The sequence below is a fragment of the Petaurus breviceps genome, unplaced genomic scaffold (assembly GCF_028583685.1).
Source record: "Petaurus breviceps papuanus isolate PSGF00001 unplaced genomic scaffold, PetGlider_PUasm1.0 90825, whole genome shotgun sequence".
NCBI classification, from domain to species: domain Eukaryota; kingdom Metazoa; phylum Chordata; class Mammalia; order Diprotodontia; family Petauridae; genus Petaurus; species Petaurus breviceps.
The window spans coordinates 10,433,368-10,459,087 of NW_027187353.1; the positions used below are offsets into that span (position 1 = coordinate 10,433,368).

Genomic DNA, 25,720 nt, shown 5'->3' on the forward strand with positions numbered 1-25,720 from the left:
TATATATATATATATATATATATATATATATATATATATATATATATCAAAGAAGAAATACACATTTAAGCAAAACCAGCAAATGCACTGACCAAATCTGATGTTGCATGCCAGATTACATATCCATTACATTTTCCACCCAACCCCCTACCTTCCCCAAAAAGGAAGGGAGACTCATTTCTTCATTTCTTAGGGCCATTGTAGAAGCTATTGATTGTCCTTTCATATAGAAAAGCATGCAGCAAACAAAAGTTCAGGGAAACTAAGGTTAAAGGTCATAGTGAGCTAGCAGCAGCAATGGTACTAAAATTCAGGCCTCTTGACTCCCAGCCACCATGCTAGAGTAGGCGCTTTTCTCCATTTCTAGATCACTGGTCTATGCCACTGGGAAACTTGGGGTGGAGGGGCTTGTGGGATATATGCCTGGTGAGGAACCTGGTGAGGACCTCCATTGCTAAATCATTTCTTCTCCCACAGGTGATAGTCAAGACCCGAACCGAATACCAACTTCAGTCAAAGAAGAAGAGAAAGTTACATGTTCCTGGAATCAAGAGGCTGAATGTCAATCTCTATGATGAAGTATCAGAAAAGGTCAAGGTAAAAACAATCCCCACTCATAGGGTGCCTTTGCTAATTCCTGATAATTCAGGAAGGAGCTATGTGAAAGTCTTCAAAAAGCCTCTGTTGAGGAAAGGAAGCTGGTCGGAACATTGTTAACCTTGGCTAAGGCTGGGGTTGTCCCACCGAGGAAGGGAGATGTTCAAGAGCCAAGGAAAGAATGCCCTGGATACATTAATGGCCTGTACACATAAGCAAAATCCCGGAGTACTATTCTGGGATGCCAACTGTTGTAGCATGGTATCTAGAATCCTGTTTTAGGGTCCAACTAGAAATACTGTCAGAGGTTTGGTGCTGGGGTATGTGTGCGTGTGTGTGTGTGTGTGTGTGAGTATTAGGCCAGGAGCTAGTTCTGGGTAAAGGACTTTTAGTAAAAAGCACTCGGTAAAATAGTGTCTTTTTTATAATTTTTCAAAAAAAATTTGGTCTTTATTAATTTGTTTGTTTACTTTTAGTTTATAAGATTCAGTTCCACAATTCTTTTAGTTTCAAATTTACTCTTCTTCCCTCCCCTCCCCCCTTTCAAGGCAGCATACAGTCAAGTATATTATCTGCAAATACTTTCACATTAGACATTAGTCAGGTTATAAAGAAGGATTTTATCAGATGGAATGAACAATGGGAAAGAGGAAACAAAACCAAACAAGAAAAAGAGAGAGAGCAGGTAGTTTGCTTCAATCTGGATTCAAACGCAGTTGCTTCTAGTTCTTTCTCTGGATGTAGACTTCTCTCTCCATCATGAATCTTTTGGGGTTGACTTCTAACCCTGCATTGCTGAGAAGAGTCCAGTCTATGGAAGGTGGTCATCACACATAAGTAAGATAGTGTCTTAAGGTTGTTTACCAGACGCGAAGGGGCCCAGGGACAGCAGAATTGGCGTTGCTTCATCCTATTAGAAAGATAAATACTTTAAAGAGGGGAAGGAACCCGAGTGACTCTTCCTGACGGAGAGGAAAAAGGAAATGTAAAGGCTTACTTTTTTTACAACCAGCCCCATCAGAGGGACCATTAATTTGGCAGCATTAACACTTGAGACTTTTGGAAATGGATTGCAAAGAACAGAGACAATAATATGGCAGTGCCCATTATCTTTCACTCTCAATTATGGAAAGTATTGTTCCATGGAAGACCCTTAAAGAAATCATTAAGACCAGCTTGGCAGAGTGAAGAGAGTGGTAGAACAAGGCACTTGGAATCAGGAAGACCTGAGTTTAAATCTACCTCAGACACTTGCTGGTTGTGTGACCAGTGGCAAATCACAAAAATTTCCTTCTCATTCTGTTTCCTCATCTGAAAAATTATGAAGACAATAACACCTAACTCTCAGGGTGATTGTAATTATTTGTAATTACCACATCGAGAGAGGGAGAGTATGTATATATATATATATATATATATATATTTATATATATATGTTATATCATTAATATAATATATATATAAAGCCCTTTGCAAGGTTCAAAGTGCTATAAAATATTAGTTATGATTAAGATCAAAATTCATTATTGAAAGCTCTGATTAGTGGGAATGACCAGTGGGTGACTCAAACCCTTATTGAATCTATCCAAGTGTCTCCCAGATCGCTCCAGGATCAAACACAAGGCCTCTGTTGCGTATTAAAGCCCTTCCTAGCTTTCCAGTCTTCTGAGTAAATTTCCTTCCTTCCTCACCCTCTACCATCCAGTGACAAGATTCTTCTTTCTATTTCTCCCATATGATACTCCAGCCTCCAAACTGTGCCTTTCTCTAAGACTTTCCCCGGCTATCCCTTATGGCTCCAACGTTCTCTCTCTCACTTCTGCCCTCGTTTCTTCCCTGGCTTCCTTCAAGATGAAGATCGATCTCATTTCTCCCCAATTCTAGTGCTTTCCCTATGAGATTGCCTTCCATGTACCCTCCATATATCTTGCATGTACAGAGTTAATGAGGTCTTTTTCCATTAGAACTTAAGCTTATCAGGGCACTTTCGACTTTCTTTGAATCCCTAGCATTTGGCACAGTACCTGGCACATAGTAGGCACTTTAAATACTTGTTGACTGACAGGTCCTTGGGAACAAGGCTTACTTCCTACCCCAAACTGTTCTTTGTTTGATAGGGTTGTGCTTCTTGGTGTCTTTGGGGGATTACATTGGAATACATGGGACCAAGCCCATATATCCCTCAGTTAGGGAAAGAGATGTAGTATACAACTTGCATTCATTTCAAAGTGGCTTTGTTCATACCTTTTCCCCTCCCCTTCCCAAATGAAGTTGATTATAGATATGAATTTGACCACATTCATACACGCCCTGATCAAGGCTGGCATGTTTCAGTAAATAGACACCTTCCATGGCCACAGATGGGGTGGAGTCCAGGATCAATGGTTTGATGACAGAAAAGACTTGATCTAGATATCATACTGTCCCATTATCAGAATAACCACAAGGCTACTGGCTAAACGGTGAAGATAAGCAGATCACAGGGTCATCTGTTTAGAGCTGAATCCAGCCCTCTCACTTTGTAGAGAAAAAACTGAGGCCCATTTGCCTAAGGTTACACAAGTGGCAAGCAGAGAAGGCAGGATCCAAACCCAGGGTTCTTTGGATTATAATATGCTGCCTCCAACGGGAGTTGGTTTAGTCAATTAGAGTTAAAAGCTGAGGAAATATTCTCCCAACTGGGGAGTTCCCGTCCAAAATCAAGCTGCCTCCTGGAAGCTCAGGTCATTTTTTTTCTAGACCTAACACGGACACTTCATATGGTTTCTGGCTGACTCCATTACCCCGGATGCACGGCAAATTTAAACATCACCCCTCCCTCCAGAGCGTAGGGCTAGGCTTTGGGACACTGGCTTTGTGGTTTGGTCTCGGTGCAAGGCCTCTACCATTTCTGGGGCTTATCTGCTGTGCCCTTCCATTAGGCTTTTGATGTATCAGTCTATTATGGGTTGGCCTGGAAACTTCTGAGATGAACCCATCTATTTACTTCAGTAAAAGTTTAGTAAGCACCTGACTTGACAGTACTCTTCCCTCCCTAAGTGTCGGGGATGTGAAAAGAAAACATACCCTGCCTTTGTATTTCAAGGGGGTGGTGCTGGGATTTAACATTCACACAGATGAATAAATAGAAGTTAATTTGGGGGAGGGGAGAGCACTAGCAACTATGAGGGGGGTGGGGGGGTGGGGGGGTGGAAATCAGAGAATTTAGAGGAGTTAGCAACTGAATTGAGACTTGCAGAAAGATAAGGCAGTCTGACAGGCAAAGATAAGGGAAGGTATTCAAGGTGTGGGTCGCAGCTTGCATGAATGCATAAGTGATGAGAGCTGGCATGTCAAATCTGGGGAACAGCTGGTAGTCCAGCTTTATTGGAGCTTAGAGCGAGTAGGAGGAATAAATGGGAAATGAGGCTAGAAAGGTAGATCACAGCCAGATTGTGCAGCTCTTTAAATGACAGGCTGAGGAATTTTTTTCCTTTCTTTTGTGTGTGTTTTATCCTAGAGGCAGTAGGTAGTCACTGAGGATTTCTGATCAGGGGAGTGAAATGGTCAGGCTTTCTTCTCTCCAGGTGGCCTATGTTCTATTCCCATGACAATCTTGCTTCTCCATTCCCCTCTCAATTGATCTTCATTTGAATTATGCTCACCTCTTATTCTTAAGTCTAATTACAGGAGTATATCTTCTTAATATGAAACATTATTAAACTGTTTTTATATATCTGTTTAAATGTAGTATGCATCCATTCTCTAAGAGCAGGAGCTATTTCTCCCTTTTCCCTTTATATCTCTAGCACATAACAATAATCCCCTGAATATGGGTGTTGAATAAATACAGGAGCAGTTGAATTAGTGATTAGCTTTTATTTGTCTAGATGCTGGTGGACAGATGAAAACAATTCATCTTTTTCCAGGAAATGTCCCTTGAATAGATGAGGGAAGATATAGCCAGGTTCAGTTACAACTCTCTCAAACAGCATGTTTGGAAACACTAAATTCATGAACCTCTGAGAGGTGTCTCAAATGGCACAGTCCAGCATTCAAGCAGACTGGAGCTAAGGAAAATCTATCGCTAAGTAATAAATATGGGATCCTTCCTACAGCAGGGGATATCCCTCCATGTTAAGCCAATGCCGATTTTGAAGATATGCACAGAAAATGGAAGCAAGGACATAACAAAAAATATAGATATAGATATATGTGTATATACATATATGTACATCTCTGTATCTACACACACATATACATATACATACATGTGGCATAGTCCTATAAGAATATATTGCAAATAGTAAAACTCAGAATAAGGTGAAACTGACAAGGGAAAAGGTGTGGGGTCCAGAGAGGACCAAATATCCAGATATCCAAATATCCAGAGAAGAGCAAAGACAGAGATTAGACAACTGTACAGGACTCTTGGCTGGGCTGGATAGGGCAATGATCACTAACAACAGAGACAAGGCAAAACTGCTCTACATAATTTTGTTTTCTTTTTTTTCCCCTCTGTCAACTAACCAGGATTTATTGAGCTTCTCTGACAGTATGCCAGGCACCGTATTAGATGCTGGGAATATGAATCCAAAGAATGGAATAGTCTCTGCTTACCAAAAAAAACCTTACATTCTAATGGAGGAAATAAAAGTACACATAAAAATGTCAAAGAGGATGAGCCTTGCTCTAGAAAATGGGGCAAATGGGGTCACAGAGGCTAAGTGACCTACCCAGTGCCTGGAGTCAGGAAGGTTCGCCTTTCTGAGTTCAAATTTGACCTCAGAAACTTCCCAGCTGGGCAAGTCACTTAACCCTGTTTACCTCAGTTTCCTCATCTATAAAATGAGCTAAAGAAGGAAATGGCACACTTCTCCAGTATCTTTGCCAAGAAACCCCCAAGGTTTTCACAACTGAAATGACTGAACAAGGACAAGCAGGGTGATTCTGCTAGCAAGGATATGAGGTCACATTTGAACTCAAGTCTTTCTGATCCCAAGTCTAGTACTCCATCTGCCGAGGGACTTAAATGACCGAAACTGACCTTTATGTACCAAGATTTTTAAAGATCAACCACTTTTCATGAAAAATTTTAATGAAATGTCTTAGGTTCTTACTTTCTCAGGAAGAACAATCTGAATGTAATTCAAGTTTTTGTAGATACCTCCAGATGTTCATGATTGTTTTGTGTTGTATAATACAGGGGATATTAAGGGAAGTAAACAAGTATTAATTAGACACCTGCTATGTATCAGGCACTGTGCTAAGTGTTTTACAAGTATCATCTCATTGGAGCCTTACAATAACACTGGGACGAAGGTGCCATTATTATTCCCATTTTACATATGAGAAAATTGAGCTTGAGAGAAGTTAATGTATTTGTTCAGGGTCACACAGCTAGTAAATGTCTGAGGCTGGATTTGAACACAGGCCTTCCTGACTCCAGGTCCGAGTCTCTATCCACTCTGCCATATATAGATAGGATGTTAAGGTATGGGACTATTATCCCTCTGACACTGAATGGCCTCACATAGTACATATAGTTCTAGTGTTTGCTTTTTCTAACACTTCTGTCTCTTTCCTTCACTAAAGCTTGTATTATCCCATTCCTGTCCATGTATCCTGATGCTTCTAATCTGCTGCCTTATTTTACACTCCAGTGTTTGAATTAAGGACTGAAGGAAGCTCTTTTTTATAGAATTTGAGTTGGAATAAAAATGTTAGTAGGATAGAAACTGGTCCTCAAAGCAAGCTTCTCTGTAACTTACTCTTAAAGAGTTGCCTAGTTCAGTGACTTGTCCAGGGTCACATAGCCAGTATGTCAGAGGTGGGGTCTGAATCCACATCTCCCTGGAGTTCAGGCTACCACACCACACTGACTCAAGAGATGATATTTACACAATTCTTCACAAGCAAGCAACATTAGCGGCCATGTAGTCTAACCCATACCTGAAGAGTCCTTTTGGTAATATACTCAACAAGTGTGTTCTGCATCTATTTAATTGCTTGCAGTCCCCTAATGAAGGGAAGGGCAATTCACCACTTTTTAAGTCTCAATGAAACCCTTTCCATTTTTGGATAGTTCTAATTGTGGGAAACTCAAGTTTAAACTTACCTCGCCAATTTCCACACATCGCTCCTGGTCCTGTTCTCTAGCGCCAAATGAAAAACAAGTCTAATTTTTGTTCCACTTAATGCCCTGCTGATATCATAGGTCCTCTTCGAGAACAGACCTACAGCAATAATCCCTTCGAATATTTCATAGGAAGTCAGGTGCTTCAATCCACAGCTAGGGGGCGCCATAGTGAATAAATGCCTGGGCCTGAAGTCAGGAAGACTCACCTTCATGAGTTCAAATCTGGTCTCAGACACTTTCTAGCTGTGTGACCCTGGACAAGTCACTTAACTCTGTTCACTTCAGTTTCCTCTTCTGTAAAAGGGGGGTAATAATAGCACCTACCTCATAGGGTTGTTGTGAGGATAAAATGAGAGAATAATTCTAGAGCACTTAGCACACAGTAGGCCCTACATAAATGCTAGTTATTCACAGTGGTGTGTTTGAGGACAATGAGCACACCCCACCACTCTTCCCCTCTGCCTCTAGTCTCCTCTCTTCCAGGCTAAATATCCCAACTTCCTTAGGTTGGTCCCACAGGCAAGAACCAAAGGCCTTCCCCATCGTGTCTGGCCCTCCTCCAGATACTCTCTCATTTCTTCCTAAATAAAGAACAGGGAGCCAAGGCTGTAGCAGCTCCAGCCTCCCAGATCCAGCTATGCCATGCCATGGGTGGTGGAAGTCGGCCTGAGGAACAAAAGATCAAGCACTGCTACTTGCAGTTTGTTTCTAAATTATTATGATTCCTCCCCCCATTTCTGTGTCAGTGAACATCACTATTTATTCCCCTTTAAGCCTTTTTTTTTCCCTGCACCTTCCTCACAGGGATCAATGAGATAACAAGTAAAGTGCTTTGCAAATCTTGAGGTGCCAGATAAATGATGATCAATTGAGTTATTTTTACATAAGAGAAACCTGTGACCTTTCCTGGGGAGTCACACAGTAGTAGTAATAGTAGATAGTAGTATAGAGAGTAGTAGAATAGTAATAGTAGTCATTGTAGTAGAGCAATGATCTCTGGGTCAGGAAAACCTGGATTCAAAACTTACTTGCCAGCTGTGTGAGCCTAGGCAAGACATTTAATTTTCAGTTTTCTTATCTATAAAATGGATATAACAATAGTGTCTACCTTATAGGCCAGATGGGAGGCTCAAATTGGATGGTGTATATAAACATCAGAGAAAATATTACTGCTTTCTCTTACAGTACTGTCTAAATGTCAGTTATTAATAGCAGGTGAAGAATGGTAGTTGAGAGGCTTCTAAGAATAAATTGGACTGTGTGGGCCCCTTGGAAGCCATAAAGGTCATATTTTCCCACAGATGTATTTGGAGTAAACCAGGGACTTGATGCAGAAATGTAAACTCAGAAATCAAATTTCATCAAGGTCTTTGAAAAAGGAACTAACTACTCTTCCCTTCCCCATTTTTTCTTCTTTTCTTTCTAAGAATCTCCCTGAGCCCATGCTGAATAAGGCCAGTTTCGGCTTGACATTATGGTACGATGCTGGGGAGATTTGTTGGGGTGTGGGGTTCTTGATCCAAAAGCTCAGTCCCTCACACACACCCCCACCCCGATTTGATGATAACCTTGAGCTGTTGATGTGGGCCCCTCATAGGGAAGTAGGTGGATATTCTAGCTTGTGAAGGATCTGTTTCCTTCTGCTGGTTTTGAGCTGTTTGCCTTTTCCACAGCTCTCGGAAAGAAGCCATATGGTTCTGTTGAGTTCTTCCAGCTTAATTTTCCATATGAGTCTTACCCTTGGATACATGGACTCCAGTCAGAACTGGGAAGGTCCTTCAAAGTCATTCAGTCAAACCCGCTTATTTTATAGATGCATGAACTGAAGTCCAGAAAAGAGAAGCAATTTAAGCTGGAACCTGAATGTACCCATCTCCTAAAAGTCTGCTGTCCTTTAAAAAAAATTGTCTATGACCAAGTTTAGTGACCCTGGGCAAATAACTAAACCTCTCTAACTCTGTAACACAACTCTCTAACACTGTATGCTGCCCACAAGGTATTTATCTGCATCAGTGGAGGGAGTTTCCTTATCTAGAAGTACTATATATCAGTAAAAAAAAAAAAACAACACAAGATCCCTTCCTATCCCATATACTGATGCTTTTTATTTTTGACATTACTGTAGTTTCTAATTTTACCAACCCCACCACATCTCCCTTGTAATGAAGGAAAAGAGTGTCAGCAAAAAGAACCCACCTAGTGAGTTTATCTGACAGTAGATCCCCTGTAGTAGATTCCTCTGTCCCCTAAGCTCTAGACTGGTCCTTGTCCGTTAATCTGAGTTCAGCTGACAGTGTCTACACTATGGTATTCAGCATGTATATTCTCTCCAGCGACAGCCCTTTCCACTTCATAATTGTGCCTAGTTTTCTTTGATGGTTTTTAGTACCTCTGATACTCTCTGTATACCTGCTCCTTTGTTCCATCTGGTTTGCTGCTTAGAACCTGTCAGGGGCTCCCTATTGCCTATAATTAATCCATTAGATTCTTGAGTGGAGAGACTGGCTTTTCCCTCTTGGCATCCCCAGTGGTTAGCATAATACCTGGCATGTGGTAGGCATTTAACAAATACTGATTGACTGGCTGATTATTCAATAAAAACCCTTAGTCCGGCATTCAAGGCCCTTCCTGAAATCTGCCTCTAATCCACCTTTTCAGCCTTGTTCAAATGTTCCAAATGATCTCAGGACATCATTCATGTAGGTATTCTTTCCACTAGTATCAAATGGAACCTACTCATGCATGGCCATATCCTTCCTGTAGATCACAACAGAGGCTCTACCCAATACACTGGGGGTTCTCCTCCCCCATGCCAGTGCTCTCTGTTACTTATCCCTCCCTGTTGCCATGTGACAGCTCCTTTTTTCTCATTCATACTTTTTTTTTTAACATCCTTTACACAAATTCTCCTCTATAATTCCTTGCTTATAATGTCTCTACTCATACCCACCAATTCGGTTGCTTTTGCATAATCTAGTCCATAGACACCTCACATTCAGTTCTCTGCATACTATAGTTTTCTTAGAGCCACAATAATACCAGAAGAATGCTAGATAAAGCATGTATTACAAGCTTCCTAGGAGGTGGTACAGGATACAAATTGGGAATGCAAATGCAAACCAACAAGACAGGACCCACCCTCAGTGAGTTTACACTCTAATTCGGGGGAGAGTGGAAAGACAACAAGAATAAAGAGGGAAGAGAATAAGCATTTGTATGGTGCCTACTACTGCCAGGCACTGTGACAATTTATTACTATCAACATTTTATCAAGACGCCATTAACTCTTAGAACTGAGCCTATGGTCATTGACCTAACTGCAAAGCTATGCAAATGATCCTTTCCATCACATTTCTAATGACCAAAACCAAAATAGTCTCAGCCCTTTGGAAGAGGTTGAGAGGAACAGGGTTGGAACCTTGCAGTTATTGCATATGCCTTGCCCTCAGGGATGAGAATTACTCTGTATCTATTCTAGCACTATTACGTTACATTACATTACATTACAACACATTACATTACATTAATTACATTATACTATACTATATGATACAATACCATACTATATATTACATTACATTAAACCATATCATGTCACAACATGTCATGTTATATCACATTATATTATGTTATCCTCAAATGAACCCTGTGAGGTAGGTGCTGTTGTTATCCCCATTAGACCAGAGGTTAAGTGACTAGCCCAGGATTACACAGCTAAGTGTATGAGGTTGTATTTAAACTTGGATCTTCCTGACTCCAGACCCAGCACTCTATTCACTTACTTACTCATTCTTTTCCACTACACAATTGGAAATGATTGGTGAATCCACAAAGAGGGACAAGATGCCCAAGAACTGTACCTACCCGGACATCCCTTCTTTGTATTGCTGTACTCACAAGTATATTATTTTCTCCCCAGATTATTGCATTTGTGGGAAGGTACCTGACTAACCTGTACATAAGAACACATTGGGGGAAGGGATGCCATTTGCATGAGGCCGTAGTCATGGGTAGGATGTAGCACCCTAAAAGACCAGGTTTCCCAGAGTTTTAATCCCACATCTGAAACTTTGGTGAAGAAGCAAAAAAAAAAAAAAAGGAGGGAGACAAGAAGTAGATTCCTAGATGAGCATTAAACAGACTTGGGAACAAAAAATGTGCCCATTGTCCTCTTGGCACCATCTGGTTCCTGAATCTCACTTGTGCTTGTGGCAAAACCCAGGATCGTCAGCCAAGATTAGAAATCGGGTTAGTTGTGTTACAGATGAGCATGCAAAGCTTCTCCATTTCCTTGATATGAAAATAAATGGCTAGATAATTTCTCTGCCCATGATTGATGTCTTTCTCTTGAATGACTAACTGTCCTGGAACACACATCCTACATTCCAGCCAAATTAGATTACTCAATGTCTCTTCCTCCACATGTAGGATCTATACTTTCCCCCACCTTCTCTATCTTTATTTATTCCCTTGGTCTGAGGTTTACCTTCCCCTGCCAACGCCCACCCACCATATACCTAATCTCTGTCTATTGATATCCTTCTTCAAGGTCTGCTTCAAAAATTATCTCCTCTATGAAACTTTCGCTGACTTTCCCCTCTGTACATAAGGAGGATTAGGATCATAGGATCATTAACTTGAGGCTTTAAGAGACATTTGAGTTTACAATCCTCTTTTGACAGATTAGGAAATAGGAACAGAGAGGTTAAGTGACCTGTTTAGAGTCACACAGCTTCTAAGAGTCTGTCAGACCCTGGTCTTCCTCATTCCAAATCCAGGATGCTGCCCACTTGGCAAGAGTGTCTCCTGGAAGTTTTGCATTCTTAGGGACTCACCATAGGCCACATTCATATGCCCGCAACCCATTCTCCTCCAATATGACTCAGCCTTTGGAAGGCACAGATCATGACTTGTTCATCCTGGTATCTTCCCCATTCTCTCTAGTATAGAACATTCTTCAAGTAGGCATGTAATAAATGGTGGGTGGATGAAGAAGTGAAAGAAAGCTGAATCTTCCTCTGTTGGTGAAAAGCTGAGCCGGTGAAGTCCTTCAGTCCTCTGGGCAGCTCTTTCTCATTACTGCCTACCCATACGAAGGGTGTATGGGTTTCTGTGTCCCCATTCAAGCTTCTGGCTCTTGCCAGATTCCTCTCAGGGAGATTTAGGGCTATGGGATTCAGCTTGGCAACAAGGAGAGCTTCTCAGGAAGTGAAAACTGCGTCGAGTCCTTTGAGGGGCTGACTTGGAAAGGACAAAGCAATACTTCACCAGGCCTGTTACCATCCATTCTCTTCCCTGCCCTCCCCATGTGTCTGTCCTTTCCTTCCTCTTATATTAGAGTACTTACTCTCTTTGGAGAGGGTGCCTGGCCTTCCACCTTTGGGAAATGCCGTGAGTATTTGCAGTGAGGAGTTTATTACTCAGACCCAGTCCAAAAGCTCCTAGGCTGTCATGAAATCCATAGGACTTTTATGTTCCTTCCTGTCCTTCCCCTTGGAGGAGAAAGTTGTATCTGCCTATCAATTCCATGAAATTCTACATGCGTCATCTTAGAATATGTCACAGAACCATAAAACATCTGAATAAGGAGGGGTCTGACAGGCTTTCTAATCCAACTATTGCCTAGACAAGAATTATACCTAAATCATACTTGGCAAGTAGTCACATTCTCTTTGGGTGATGCAAGTGAGGGGGAGACTCACCACTTCCTGAGGCAGCCCATTTCACTCTGAGATCACGCTGTGTTAGAAAGCTTTATGTCCTTTGTCTGATACTATTCCTTCTTTGCCTCTACCTTTTTTTAAATCCCAGGGTAGTTGTTCTACCTCTCTGCTGGTTCCAGGGGGAAGAAACTTCCTAGCCCTTGTGAGAATCTCTCCTTAACTTAGGAGTTAGACATTTACTAGCCCACTATCTTCAGCTGGACTGACTTTTTTTGCATAAGAAAACATGAAAACTCCAGAAACATTCTACATTTTACCACAGCCTACAGGAGTCCTTTGCCTTCCCCTTTGGAATTAATTTGGAATCCCCAAATTATATGATATTTACTCTGTATATATTTTGTATTTATCTACTTGCATTCATGTTTTTCCTTCAGTAGAGTGAACCCTCCTTGAGGGCAGAGAATTTTTATTTTTGTATTGCTGAGGACCAGCCCATGCTTATTAAATAAAAGTCAGTTAGGACCTGTTTTTGTCTCTTTCCAATATTGCATCTTTCCACAGATAAGTAGGTATCATTTCTATAGTGCCTTAAAGTTTGCAAAGTGCTTCAAAAATATGATCTCCTTTGATCTTCACAAGGTGCTATTGTTATCCAGATTTTACAGATGAGGAAACTGAGATAGACAGAGTCTAAGTGACTTGCCCAGGATCACACAGCTAGTTAGTGTCTGAGGCAGGATTTGAACTCTTTTCATCTTGACATTTCCCTACCTGAAGTACTGCCCTTAATTTTAGAGTCTATCCATCAGGGATGCACATTTATTTCTTTATTTGACTTCTCAGCTACTGACTCCTTTTTGATCAACTCTTTACTATTCTCTTTTGTTGGTCAACTAGATGGCCCAGTGGATAGAGCACTGGACCTGTAGTCAGGAAGCTTCATCTTCCTGAATTCAAATCTAGCCTAAGACATTTACTAGCTGTGTGACCCTGGGCAAGTCACTTAACTCCATTTGCCTCTGTTTCCTCATCTGTAAAATGACCTGAAGAAAGAAATGGCAAACTACTCCAGTATCTTTGCCAAGAAAACCTAGATGCAATCGTGAAGAGTCAGACTGACCAAAAATGACTGAAAGACATGAACAAAATTACCATTCTCTGCCATCCTCTAGGAAACTTGCAGCTCTTCTTTCCCGGGATGCACGGGAAGAATTTCAGAGCCACTTTTCTAAGTCTAATTCAAGCTTTCTATACTGCCTAGACTTCCCATTGGGGTTAGGACTAATTCTGTCTTCATCATAAGTCTAGGGGACCAGATTCCCCATAATGAAAAACAACAATGAAAAACTATGGACCTGAATGGGTCCAGCATGACCACACTCTGGAAGACTAAAGTCTCTGACTACCTTTTTGTAACTCCTCTTTCGCTGCACTTGACTCCTGACTCTTTACCCAAGATGCTAACTCTCTTATTCTTTCATCCCAAGACTTGTGAGCCACTTACACTGCAAAGCTAAGTAATCTGATTCCTAACTATATAGAGGATTGTTAATCTATAGCTTTAAGCGACCTCATTAGCCATCTAATACAACTTCCTCATTTTACAGATGAGAAAACTGAGGCCCGTGGAAGTTAAGTGATTTGCCCCAGATCACATAGGTAGAAAGCATCACAGGTGGGGCTTAAACCCAGATCCTTTGACTTCATAGCCAATCCCTTTTCCATTGTGCCAGAATCATAGAGCAGACAAGCCCTTTGATGCGTCATTGGACATGAATGGAGAAATGATGAGATATTGTTTCATCATTACACTCAATATCCTGTTAGAGCTTTGTTCATCAGACTCCTGCAGAATAACTGAAGGCAAGTATGCATGAAATGGCCTCGGTGGTACTTAAGTTCCCAGCGTATAAAGTAGGAGTTCAAGGTTGCTAAGAGGAGTTTCTTAATCAAGTCCAAAGACTGGTTTTGGAATTCCATCTGGGCTAAAAGGGAATAGATGATACAATTTTTAAAAAATCATCATCATTTTATTAGGACACCATTAACTCTTAGAACTGAGCCTAGGGTCATTGGCCTAACTGCAAAGCTATGCAAATGAACCTTTCCATCACCTTTCTAATGACTGAAAATGAAATAGACTCAGCCCTTTGTAAAATACTGAGAGGAGCAGAGTTGGAACCTTGCAGTCATTGCACATACTTTGCCCTATGTGATGAGAATTACTCTGTATCAAATCTGGAATCAGAAAACAGAGACTCAAGTTTTGGTTTTGCAACTTGCCGTCTGTGTGACATTGGAAGAATGATTTCCCCTTTCTGGGCCTCAGTTTCTTCATCTGGAAAATGAAAGGCTTTAAACTGATGTGCCTCAATTTTCTCATCTGGAAAATGAAGGGGCTGGCTGAGATGAATGCATACTATGGTTCCTTCCAGCTTGAAGGTTCAATGGTGTCCTCTGATCCCTCAACTTAATGCTCTTCCCAATCTACCCTGATCACCCCAGGCCACTATCCATGGTCATATTTAATCCACCTCTTCACTTAAGTTTCACATACAGTCTGATTTTTATAGGATCAAAAAAAAAATCTAGAGTTGGAGAGTGCTTTGGATGCCATGGAATCTACATTCGTCACTTTACAGATGAAGAAACTGGGGCACATTGAGGTTAAATGACTTGCTTAGGGTCATACATAAATCTGGACAAGATGAGCATTGTGACAAAGGCTGTGAATGTTTTCTTCAGGTTCCACTTTGGTTTGAACTAGGATCAGGAACATCAATCTATGGATTGACTTCATGCCAGGTGAAGTCTGTCAGTCCTCTTCTCAGCGCAGTAGGATCATGGGAGCTTAGATTTGGAAACAGAAGAAACTTTAAAGGCCATTGAGTCCCCTTTTTACAGTTAAGGAAACTAAGGCAAAGAGAGGTGAAGGGACTGATCCAAGGTCATACAGCTAGTGAAAGATGGTGGGTTTTGAACCCAACTCCTCTGAGTTGATACTTCAGAAGCTTTACAATGTCAAATCTGAACATATCACCATATGTTGCTCAACAAGCAAGGATCTAACATGGAGCAGTCTTTCTTGGTCTAGGCCCTTTCCTTACTCCTTCACCAAATTAATATTCAGATCAAAGTCCCAGCCTTGGAAGAGGCTGCTAAATTTTTCCTCTTTAAGAACTGATGAACTCTAAATGCAGATTAAAGCACATTTTTTTCATTTTCTTTATTTTTCTTTCTTTCCTTTTTTTTTGCAATACAGCCATTATGAAAACCTGTTTTGCATGACTTCACATGTCTAATTGATATAACATTTCTTGTCTTCTCAATGTGTGGGGAAGAGGATGGAGGGAAGGAGAGAATTTAGATCCCAAAATTTTTGAAAAAATGGTAAAAATAAATAATGGCAAAATTTTCCTTTTTAAAATAAGTCCCAAGTTACACAGAGAATCCATTTACTATTGAGAGAACAAGATTGATTCAACCTGCACCTTCTATTTTCAGAATAATCTGTTTCCATGGACAACTAGGTGTCAACCACATACATGCACTCACATTTTAGCCAGAGAATGTCAGCTGGAAGGGAGTTAAGAAGTGAAAAGGGATCAAGGGTTTAATAGGTAGCTACTCTGTACTAGACACTATGCTAAGCACTCCCTCACTTTATCTTCGCAATAACTCTGGAGTTATTTCCATTTTACAGTTGTGGAAACTGAGGAAGGTGGAGGTTCAGTGACTTACCCAGGGTCACACAGCCAGGGTCCAAGGCTGGATTTGAACTCATGTCATCTTGACTTGTAGAGCAGCCATGTCAAATTTAAAGAGAAATGGTTCCCTGCCACCACTTATCAACTTAGAAAACCATAAAGCAACATTATTTATTGTATTTATGTTTCTTTTGTTGAATTTCTCAATTATGTTTTATTCTGGTTCTTATCACACTTAGAAGCACTGAAGTCTGCATTCAGGGACAGACAGCGATTTTGACACCTCTGCTTTTGTTGTTATTGTTCAATTGTATCAGATTCAGGGGTTTTCTTGGCAGAGACACTGGAGTGGTTTGCCATTTCCCTCTCTAGTTCATTTTACAGATGAGGAAACTGAGGCAAACAGGGTAAAGTGACTCGTCCAGGGTCACGCAGGTAGTTAGTGTCTGAAGCCAGATTTGAATTCAGGAAGAGGAGTCTTCCTGCCTCCGGGCCTGATATTCTATCCACTGCACCGCCTAGCTGCCCAGTCTCTGCTTTAAAAGACTCTTTTGAAAACCCTACTCTCTCCAAGCCCCTCATTGCGTAGAATAAGGGAGGCAGCTGCCCAGAGAGGGAAGTGAATTGCTCAAAGTCCCACAGCTAGCTAATGGAGCTAGAATTCAGGTCTCCAGAAGTCCCACTTCAGTGTCTTTCCCCCTCACATCCTGCTAGCCTAATTTGGAAACATAAACAAGACAAAATGCTTCAAAGTTACTTTGAGCCTCAGGGCTCTCTAATTGCTGAACTTAATGAAGGATTGTTTGCTTATAAATCTTGTTTACACATCAAAGTTTGACTTTGTAGGATACATCGCCAGAACAATGGCAAGGTCCTATAGAGAGGACTGCATAAGGCTGGTACTTCCAGTCATGTTTGAAGAACAGTCTGGGCTTGAGACAATTAATTGGGAGTATAGCACCTCTGAAACGGAGAGGAACTTGGCTGGTCACTTAATCCCATCTGTGTCTGCACAGGAACACCCACTGCACCAGCTTTGAGGGACTCTCAACACAACCTCCCTTTGATGCCCTCAGGTGATGGGGATCTCACTATCCTGTGAAGCAATTTATTCTGTTTTAAGATGCTTAAAAAGTTTTGAATTGAGAAGGATTTAAAAAACCCCAGTTGAATTCATTTGTTTAAAATAGCTGTATCTCTCTATCTCTCTCTCTCTCTCTCTTTTTTTTTTTTTTTTTGCTTTTTGGAGGGCAATTGGGGTTAAGCGACTTGCCCAAGGTCACACGGCTAGTTTTTGTGTTGAGTGTCTGAGGTCAGATTTGAACTCAGGTCCTCCTGACTCCAGGGCCAGTGCTCTATTCACTGCACCACCTAGCTGCCCCAATAGTTGAATCTCTTAATGACGTCTTATAGTGAATCTCCATTTTTTTTTCCTTTTTAAAGAAATTGACCAAGGGGGCATCTAGGCAGAGCTATCCTTGGTGTCAGGAAGCCCGAGGTCAAGTCTAGTCTGTAACACATCCTGGCTGTGGTACCAGAGTAACTCACACAACTCATTTCCCCCAACAACTTTCCCGGGTTGCAGACAAGGTGCCAATCTGCATTGGCAGAAGTTTTTTTTAACTGTATTCCCGAAACCAAAAAAATTAGACTTCTGGTTAAAAAATAAAAAGCATTAGATTAGACCCTTTGACTGTCAAACTGGAAGGGCTTTTAAGGCCATTTAATTCAACTCCCTTACTGTATAGATGAGAAAATTGGCATCCAGGAAGGGCAAATTTGCCTGTGCCAGGTCATACAATGAGAGGATGTCTTAACTGGTGTCTAGTCTCTCCATTATCACATGCCAACAAACAAGGACTCTTGGATGAAAAGCCAATCCCCCACCCCAGAAGGTTGAGCTAAGTGGCCAGGTTCCTGCCAGTCTCTGTCACCTCTAGGATTGACTATAATATCCACTGGCATTTAAAGCTCTTCTGAGCTTGGCCCCTTCCTCCCTTTTCAACCTTCTTGTACCTTACACTCAGCTACACTGACTTTCTTTCTGTCCTTCACATGTGAGCCTCTGTCTCCCAACTCTGACTTTTCATTGACTGATCCCCATGCCTGGAATGGTCTGCCACCTTATTTCCATTTCTCAGTTCTTCTGGCTTCTTCCAAGACTCAGTCAGATCCTACCTTCTCCTGTCCCTCCCAGGTGCTAGTGTCTTCCCTTTTCAGACTTCCTTCTTTTACTCTTAATATAATTCCTAAATAATTAATGACTTATACTTTGTCTCTTCCATTAAAATGTTAACTTCTTGAAGACAAAGAGCTTTATGCTTTTGGTTTTTTGCTATTCTTTGTATCCTCATTTGCTTAGTACAGTGTCAGGCATATGGTAAGCCTTTAATAAACGCTTGTTGACTCACTCATTAGTTATTAATGGTAATCCCCCTGCTTAGAAGGCTAGCTCAAGAACTGTAATAGGGTAGAGAGTTCCAAAGTATTGATTTCCAAAATGAACAACAAATCTAGGTTCCTAAGCTCTACAGAGAGATTTATCAATCATCTAGGCAAATCCTTCATAGTCTCAACTCATTTTATAAGCAAGAAAACTGAGGACCAGAGACAGTCAATTATTGGCCCAAGGTCACACAACTAGTAAGTGATAACTGGTTTTTAGGTCAGATCTCTGGATCCCAACCCCAGTGTTTTCTCTATCTCTCCATTATATGGTGCCAATGCTGCTACAGTAGTGATGCGCTGATGTTTATGTAACATGTTCTGAGACAAGCTTTCCATTCTCCATCCTGATCAGTTGGGTCCTAAGAGTTTGGCTTAAGGGATATTCCTGAAGGGTCAGGAAGGGTATTTTTTCTAGTGCTACAATTCATGAGCCCCCACCAGTGTGCTTCCTGACATATTTATTAGTTGAGAATCCTAACCAGATTTAAGTTGCTTTTAGAAAGGGGCATTCATTAAGGAACAGGATCACCCTCTTGGAGAAGGTAGAATTTGAAGTGAGTCTTGGAGGAAGCCAGGGGAACTGAGAAGTAGAGGTAAGGGGTTAGAGTTTAGATCATTCCAGGCATGGGAAACAGCCAGTGTGAAATCAAAGAGTTGGGAGACAGAGGATCACAACTGACGGAGATCAAGGAAGCCAGTAGTTGGTAAAAAAAAAAAAAATCTCCCTTCCCCAAAGTTTATGACAAATTTTCCAACAAGTACAGAGTCCAGAGGAAAGTGTGTTCAAGATTAGAGAGAACGCTTTTCAAAGGGACAACTTGTCCTCATTGCTTGAAGTCTTCTTCTCTCCTTCATGGGCTCGTTAAGAAATTCCCCCTTAGAAACGGTTTTGTTTCTTCACCTGAACTTTTGTAGAGCTATGAATCTGCATTCAGTTTCTCCTTGGCTCCCAAGATAGACTTGACTGTTAGTTATTTTAGGGACATTTTTATAATGACAGTGTGAAGATGGGAAGCCCTGGAAATCTTTTGAAAACCACAAGGTTCTCCTGCAGCCCAGGTAGAGCAAGGCCAAAGTCAAAGTGCTCCTCACCCCATCCCCACTCCAGCTAACCTAGAATTTAGCTGGAACACTCTTCATTTGCCACTGGCAGGAATATTGACAAGATGAGCATTTAAATTGGGTCCTGAAATCGTCTTCTATTTTGTAGATGACTCAAAAGGCATGACTAATTATCCTCCACCAATTTGAAGACTCTTCCTGTCAATCTTACTCCAGTTTGTCTGAAGTCATTCTCCACCAAATCTGGTGTTTGGTTGTTTGAGACTTATTCTCACCTTTGTTAAGGTATCAGGGTATCTCATCAGTTACTTTAAATGGGTGAGATGTTGATAGGTTTACTCAACTAACCAATGCTTACCTTTATCAGCCTTTCTCTTCTTATTGTGCTATTTTGATTTATTAAATTGGGCTCACTCGTTTTCTTTCTCTTCTCCTCCCTTTTCCCTCTTTCTCTTTTTAGTTGACAGGTCTTATTCTCATCACAATGGCGTTCCTGGCCTGTCTCCTTATGCTGGTCATGTACAAGGCTCTCTGGTATGACCAGTTAAGCTGCCCAGAGGGCTTTGTGTTTAAGGTAAGGTGATAATGCTGCCTTTCATACACTATGAAAACACCTCCCACAGGGAGGGAGTACCACTTATTATTTCCTAGAGAACATTTTACTTCAAAAAATTGTTCATATATGTTGAAAGGGGGTAAGGATTTTTTGCTATTGATGTCCAAGTATTGAGTGGAGCCAATTGCAAGAGATTCTACAAACAGAAGGATTAATAATTATAACCAACTCTGTTATTTCCATAGACCCTTATCCATATAATTAATAATGACTGACATCTATATGGCATTTTATTTACATTAGTTCATTTGACCTTCATTATAAGCCTGTAAGATAAATATTACAATTAAGACCATTTCATAGATAGGGGAACTGGGACAGCTAGGTGGCACAGTGGATAGAGCGCTGGACCTGGAGTCTGGACCTGAGTTCAAATTTGGCCTCAAACATTTACTAGCTGTGTGACCCTGGGCAAGTCACTTAACCCTATTTGCCTCAGTGTCCTGATCTATAAAATGAGCTAGAGAAGGAAACAGCAAATCACTCTAGTATCTTTTCCAAGAAAACCCCAAATGGGATCATGAAGAGTCAGACATGACTGAAAAAAACAACAAACTGGGACTCACCGGTTAAATGACTTGGCCATGTTCACACACCTAGTAAGTATCAGATGCAGGATATGAACTCAGATCTTCTTGGCTTAGGCTCAGATAAAGTCCAGCATTCTATCAAACTGCCTTTCTATAACAAGGAGAAGAAGGAGGAGGAGGCGTTTCTATAGCTTCTTTCTTGTTTGCAAAGCACTACACAAAAATCACTCATTTGATCCTTACAACAGCCCTGTGAAGCAGGTGATATTATCGCCCCATTTTACAAATGAAGAAAAAGAGGCCAGGAGAGGCTGAATGACTTGCCCAGAGTAACACAATAAATCTGAGGAATATTTAAGTGCCTACTACGTACAATGTGCTGGGGAGGATATAAAGATAAAAAAAAAAGGCACATCAATTGGCAAGCGTCTATTAAGCTCCTACTATGTGTCAGTCACAGCACCAGGAACTGAAGCTACAAAGTCAAAAAGTAAACTGGCATCCATCCTTAAGACCCATGATTCTGTCACTAATCTTGTCCTTATCCCCTTCCTAGATTAAAGCCTCCATAAACTAAGGATTTGGATAAATGCAATACAAATTAGAATATGAGAGAATAGAAAGTATTTTGAGACCAGATAATCCAGCAAAGGCAGTCGGGGAAGCTGCTGTCCAGGGTGGTACCTGCATTACACATTGCCCTTTCCTTTACTTCCTGCTATTCCAGGTTAACCTAAGGCTGATCTCATTGTGTATGAGAGAGTAATAACCCCAGACCAACTAAGCAAAGCTCTCTCTATATATTTTTATATCCACTAAGGAAAAAAAAAGTACTAGAGAATAGACCTTGGAAGGTCTTTTTCTCCTCATCTCTCTCTGCCCACCTTCATCCTAAACTCTTAAAATCTCCTGGGAGCACTTATCTGTTAGTGGTAAAGAAAAAATCTGAAAAATGGGGTTGGGAGAGCTGAGGTTGAATTCTGGCTCTGACCCTAGGTGTATGACCCTGGGTCAGTCATTGACCTCTCTGAACCTCAAATTCCTCATCTACAAAATGGGGATAAAGACACTTTCACTCTGTGCCTTCCAATGATTTCATCACAAATGTGTTTTGTAGTCTTTAAGCTCTATAGACATGTGAACTATTCTGATTAAAAGGCAACTGCAAGAGGTACAAGCTTGTTGCTCTAGTTGTTCAGCCATTCAGTTATGTCCCACTCTCCATGACCCCATGAACCATAGCACACCAGACCCTTCTATCCTCCAAAGTCCCCAAGACTTTCCAAGCTCATGTTCATTGCTTACATAACACTATCTATCCATCTCATCCTCTGCCATCCTGTTCCTTTTGCCTTCAATCTTTCCCAACATCAGGGTCTTTTCCAGTGAGTCCCATCTTCTCATTATGTGGTCAAAGTATTTAAGCATCAGCTTCAGTATTTGACCTCCCAGTGAATAATCTGAATTATTTTCCTTAAGTATTGACTGATTTGATCTTCTTACTGTCAAAGAGCCTCTCAAAAGTCTTCTCCAGCACCATAATTCAAAAGCATGGATTCTGCAGCACTCAGCTTTCCCCACAATCCAACTTTCATAGCCATAAATTGCTATTGGAAAAACCATAACTTTGACTATATGGACCTTTGTCAGCAAGGTGATCTCTCTGCTCATTAGTATGCTGTCCAGATTTGCCACAGCTTTCCTTCCAAGGAGCAAGTGTCTTTTAATTTCATGGCTGCAGTCACCATCTGCAGTGATCTTTCAGCCCAAGAATATAAAATCTTACACCACTTCCATTTCTTCTCCGTCTATTTGCCCAGAAGTGATGGGACCAATTGCCAAGATCTTAGTTTTTTTGATGTTAAGCTTCAAGCCAGCTTTTATAGTCTCCTCTTTTACCCTCATCAAGAGGCTCCTTGGTCCTTCTTATACAGGATCCTCAGAAGACAAGAAAGATGATCTACTATCCCCATCTTTTTGAGGACTTAGCACACTTCATTGTGATCCATGGGCACAACCTTAGGGAAGCTTAAGGACTTCTCCCTACCTCACCCTCCTTTTCTATAGCATTTAGCACAGTTCTTTGTATATAGAAGGTGCTTAATAAATGTTTGTCTGATCATTCAGACCCTGGGAAGTTTCATGAAGAAGAGTAAGAAAACCTGGAATAGAGAATGACTTAATTCTCTTGACTCTTGTGTGTTTTAACCTTTTGGAAAACTCGAGAGGCTTTGTAATAGGTGGGCAGAAATGAATGTGTTTTATCAAGGAATTTAATTTTCGGATTTCATTCCCTCCTCTCTTCATTAACTCTATATCTTGAATAATATCCCTGAGTTTAAATGAATTTCAAAAGTGCTGGTCTCTAGTGTTTGGGCAAATTGCCATCCCTTCCAACTTAGCAATCTGGCCCTAACCTCTCCTTTTGTTCAGAGAATCTCCTTCAGGAAGAGTAACATCACGTCTTTCTCTTAATTTCCAGGTACTTCCCTGTACTTTGAAATATTCTCACTAGCTCTGCCATAAGAGGATGGCATTCTCTACTTTACAGACAGAAAAACTGAGCTCAGAAAAAAAAATAATATTGCCTTTCTAGATCTCAGTTTCCCTCTTTTACCTGCAATTTTTAAAGGGATGCTGGGATATAGTGGATGGAGCTTGGAAGGGCATCAGAGACATCATAGGACCATAAGCTTAGAGTCAGAAGGACCTCAAGTGGACTAGATCAGTCCACCTCTCTCACTTTTACACTTGAAAATGGTGAAGCCTAGAAAGGATAAATGGCATGTCCCAAATCACATAGGTTGGTTTCAGAGCCTGGATCTGACCCCAGATCCTTTGACTACAAAACCAATTCTCTTTCCACAGCACAATGTTATTGTTCAGTCTGTCACAATCGTGTGGCTAAGTGGTTAAGTGACTTGGCCAGGGTCACACAGCTAGTAAGTGTCTGAGTTCAGATTTGAATTTGTCTTCTTGATTCCAGGCCCAGCTCTCTATTCACTGAGTTGCCCAATGCTTGTGCATTGTATAACAATTCTGTCACTAACTATTTGTGTGATTACAGACCAGTCATTTAGCTATTCTATGCCAAAGTTTCCTAATCTGTATGATGGGCACAATACCTGTACTACACAAATTGTGATTAAGGGGTACTGATAATGTTGAAGGTGACTGAGAAGGCTCATTCAGCCTCTGCTGAAATTGATGGTCCATCCAGGAACATCTCAGCAAATCTCCTCCCTGCCACTTGAAGGTGGGAAAAATAAAAAGCTGAGGCAGAAACAGGGGAAATACAAGGTAAGGGAGCTTGTATCACAACCAACAGCTGTTGGGAGTGGGAGAATAAATGGGATTAAAGGTGATCCTTTTTTAAAATTTATTTTAGGGTGCCCCTTAACCTCTTCCTCCACAGTTCATTTCCTTCTTTCCCTTTAATCCCTGCTTCAACCCCATCCACTCCTGCCTCTAGCCCCATGCTAAATCCACACTTTGCCATCTGGCAAATATTCAGAGGGAGAGGAGAAATTCCTCAGTCTGATAAAACACCTGGGAGGATTAGGATGAAACAAATGCAGAGTATACTGGGACACACTATTTGGGGATTTTACTGATGCTTTAAATGGAAACTGATGTCCCAAGTGAGGTGTTGGAAGCTGTTTCCCTCAGCTTGTTTCAAAACAAACTGGACAAAGTCAGAAGAGGTATAGAGGCCACACTGTGCTTCCCATATGGGGTCCTGGAGGATGCAGGCAGCAGGGCTGTACTGGATGTGAGAGAAGACATTTTCCCTTCAAATTCCTTATCCTTGGACTTCAGGCATCTCTTCTGTTGATGCACTGAGATCACAGGGACCTTCTGCCTTTTTGAAGGCTGAAGATTTATATGCCTCAAGCTGATTGGACCAAGCTAGAGAGAGTCTGGCTCTCCCTTGTTAAACACTTCCCTTCGCCCTCTCCTCTTCCCCCACCTCCCTTCTCTCCACCCACTTCTGATATGTTTCTACATCCTCCATTAGCTTTCTTTAATCAGGTTTCTGCAATAAATGGAGATAAAGTAGGAATGAAGTTGCAAATTGAATGACTCCACCAGCTCTAATGGTCCAAGGCAGAGATTTTAGAGATTTCGGGGGCCTTGAGAGTGCCTTGCATGTTAAATGTGGCACATTAAACCAAAAAGACTGAAGTTTCAATGAATGCTCCCCTTAAGGTCATGGGACTGCAAAATATTGGAGCTAAAGTCTTAGAGATCAAAAAGGAGAAATGGCTTGTCCAAGTTTATAGAGAGATTCAGCGTCAGGGCTAGGCCCAAAGACCAGGTTTTAAGTAACCCCTCCTCCCCACCCCCACCCACACCCCCATCCCCAGGTCAGTTACTCTTTTCACTATCTCCCACTGTCTACCCACATGTAATAATGTCAGACAGGGGTCTGACAATGATGATCTACCATTTTATATTTGTAAACTTCATGTACCTCCAATGCAGAAATAGACCATTTTGGTGTGGGGAGTGTTGTATTCCTGTGGAGTGAATGAAGAAGTTTGCCTCATGCTTTCTTCAAAAAGTGGAGTAGCCATGGAGTATGGGGGTGAAGGGTGTGGGGAACCGACTTAGACCTCGTCCATGCCTCATTCTGACACTATTGACCTTGTGGCTCTTTGGATCTCAGTTTCTTCATTTGTACAATGAAGGAATAAGGTATGATGATCTCTAAGATTCCTTCCAGATTTAACCTTCTGTGATCCTATTCAGGTGGGTAGAGAGGGGACAGGGAAGGTAAGAATGAGAAAACTGATCCTTGAAAAGAAATTTAGGATGTTTGCCATTCTCTAAAATCTTTCAAAGATCACTGTCATTAATTAAGCAACCACACTCACCAGAACCATTTGTAACCGAGCATGTTTCCTGAAGCTGGGGTCAGTCACTCAGCTCCTTGCAGATTCCAGACAATAATCGATTATTATCTCCCTATTTAT

General features: G+C 41.2%; 1 protein-coding gene across 2 annotated transcripts in view; it reads left to right on the forward strand.

The window, feature by feature from the left end:
• The window catches only part of CALY (calcyon neuron specific vesicular protein), a 122,572-nt gene that overhangs the window by 87,923 nt on the left and 8,929 nt on the right, over window positions 1–25,720 (forward strand). For both annotated transcript variants that reach the window (XM_069071282.1, XM_069071284.1), the window contains exons 3-4: window positions 478–597; window positions 20,059–20,172. In XM_069071282.1, coding sequence (XP_068927383.1) covers window positions 478–597; window positions 20,059–20,172 — 234 coding nt within the window. The remainder of the gene's footprint in view (window positions 1–477; window positions 598–20,058; window positions 20,173–25,720) is intronic.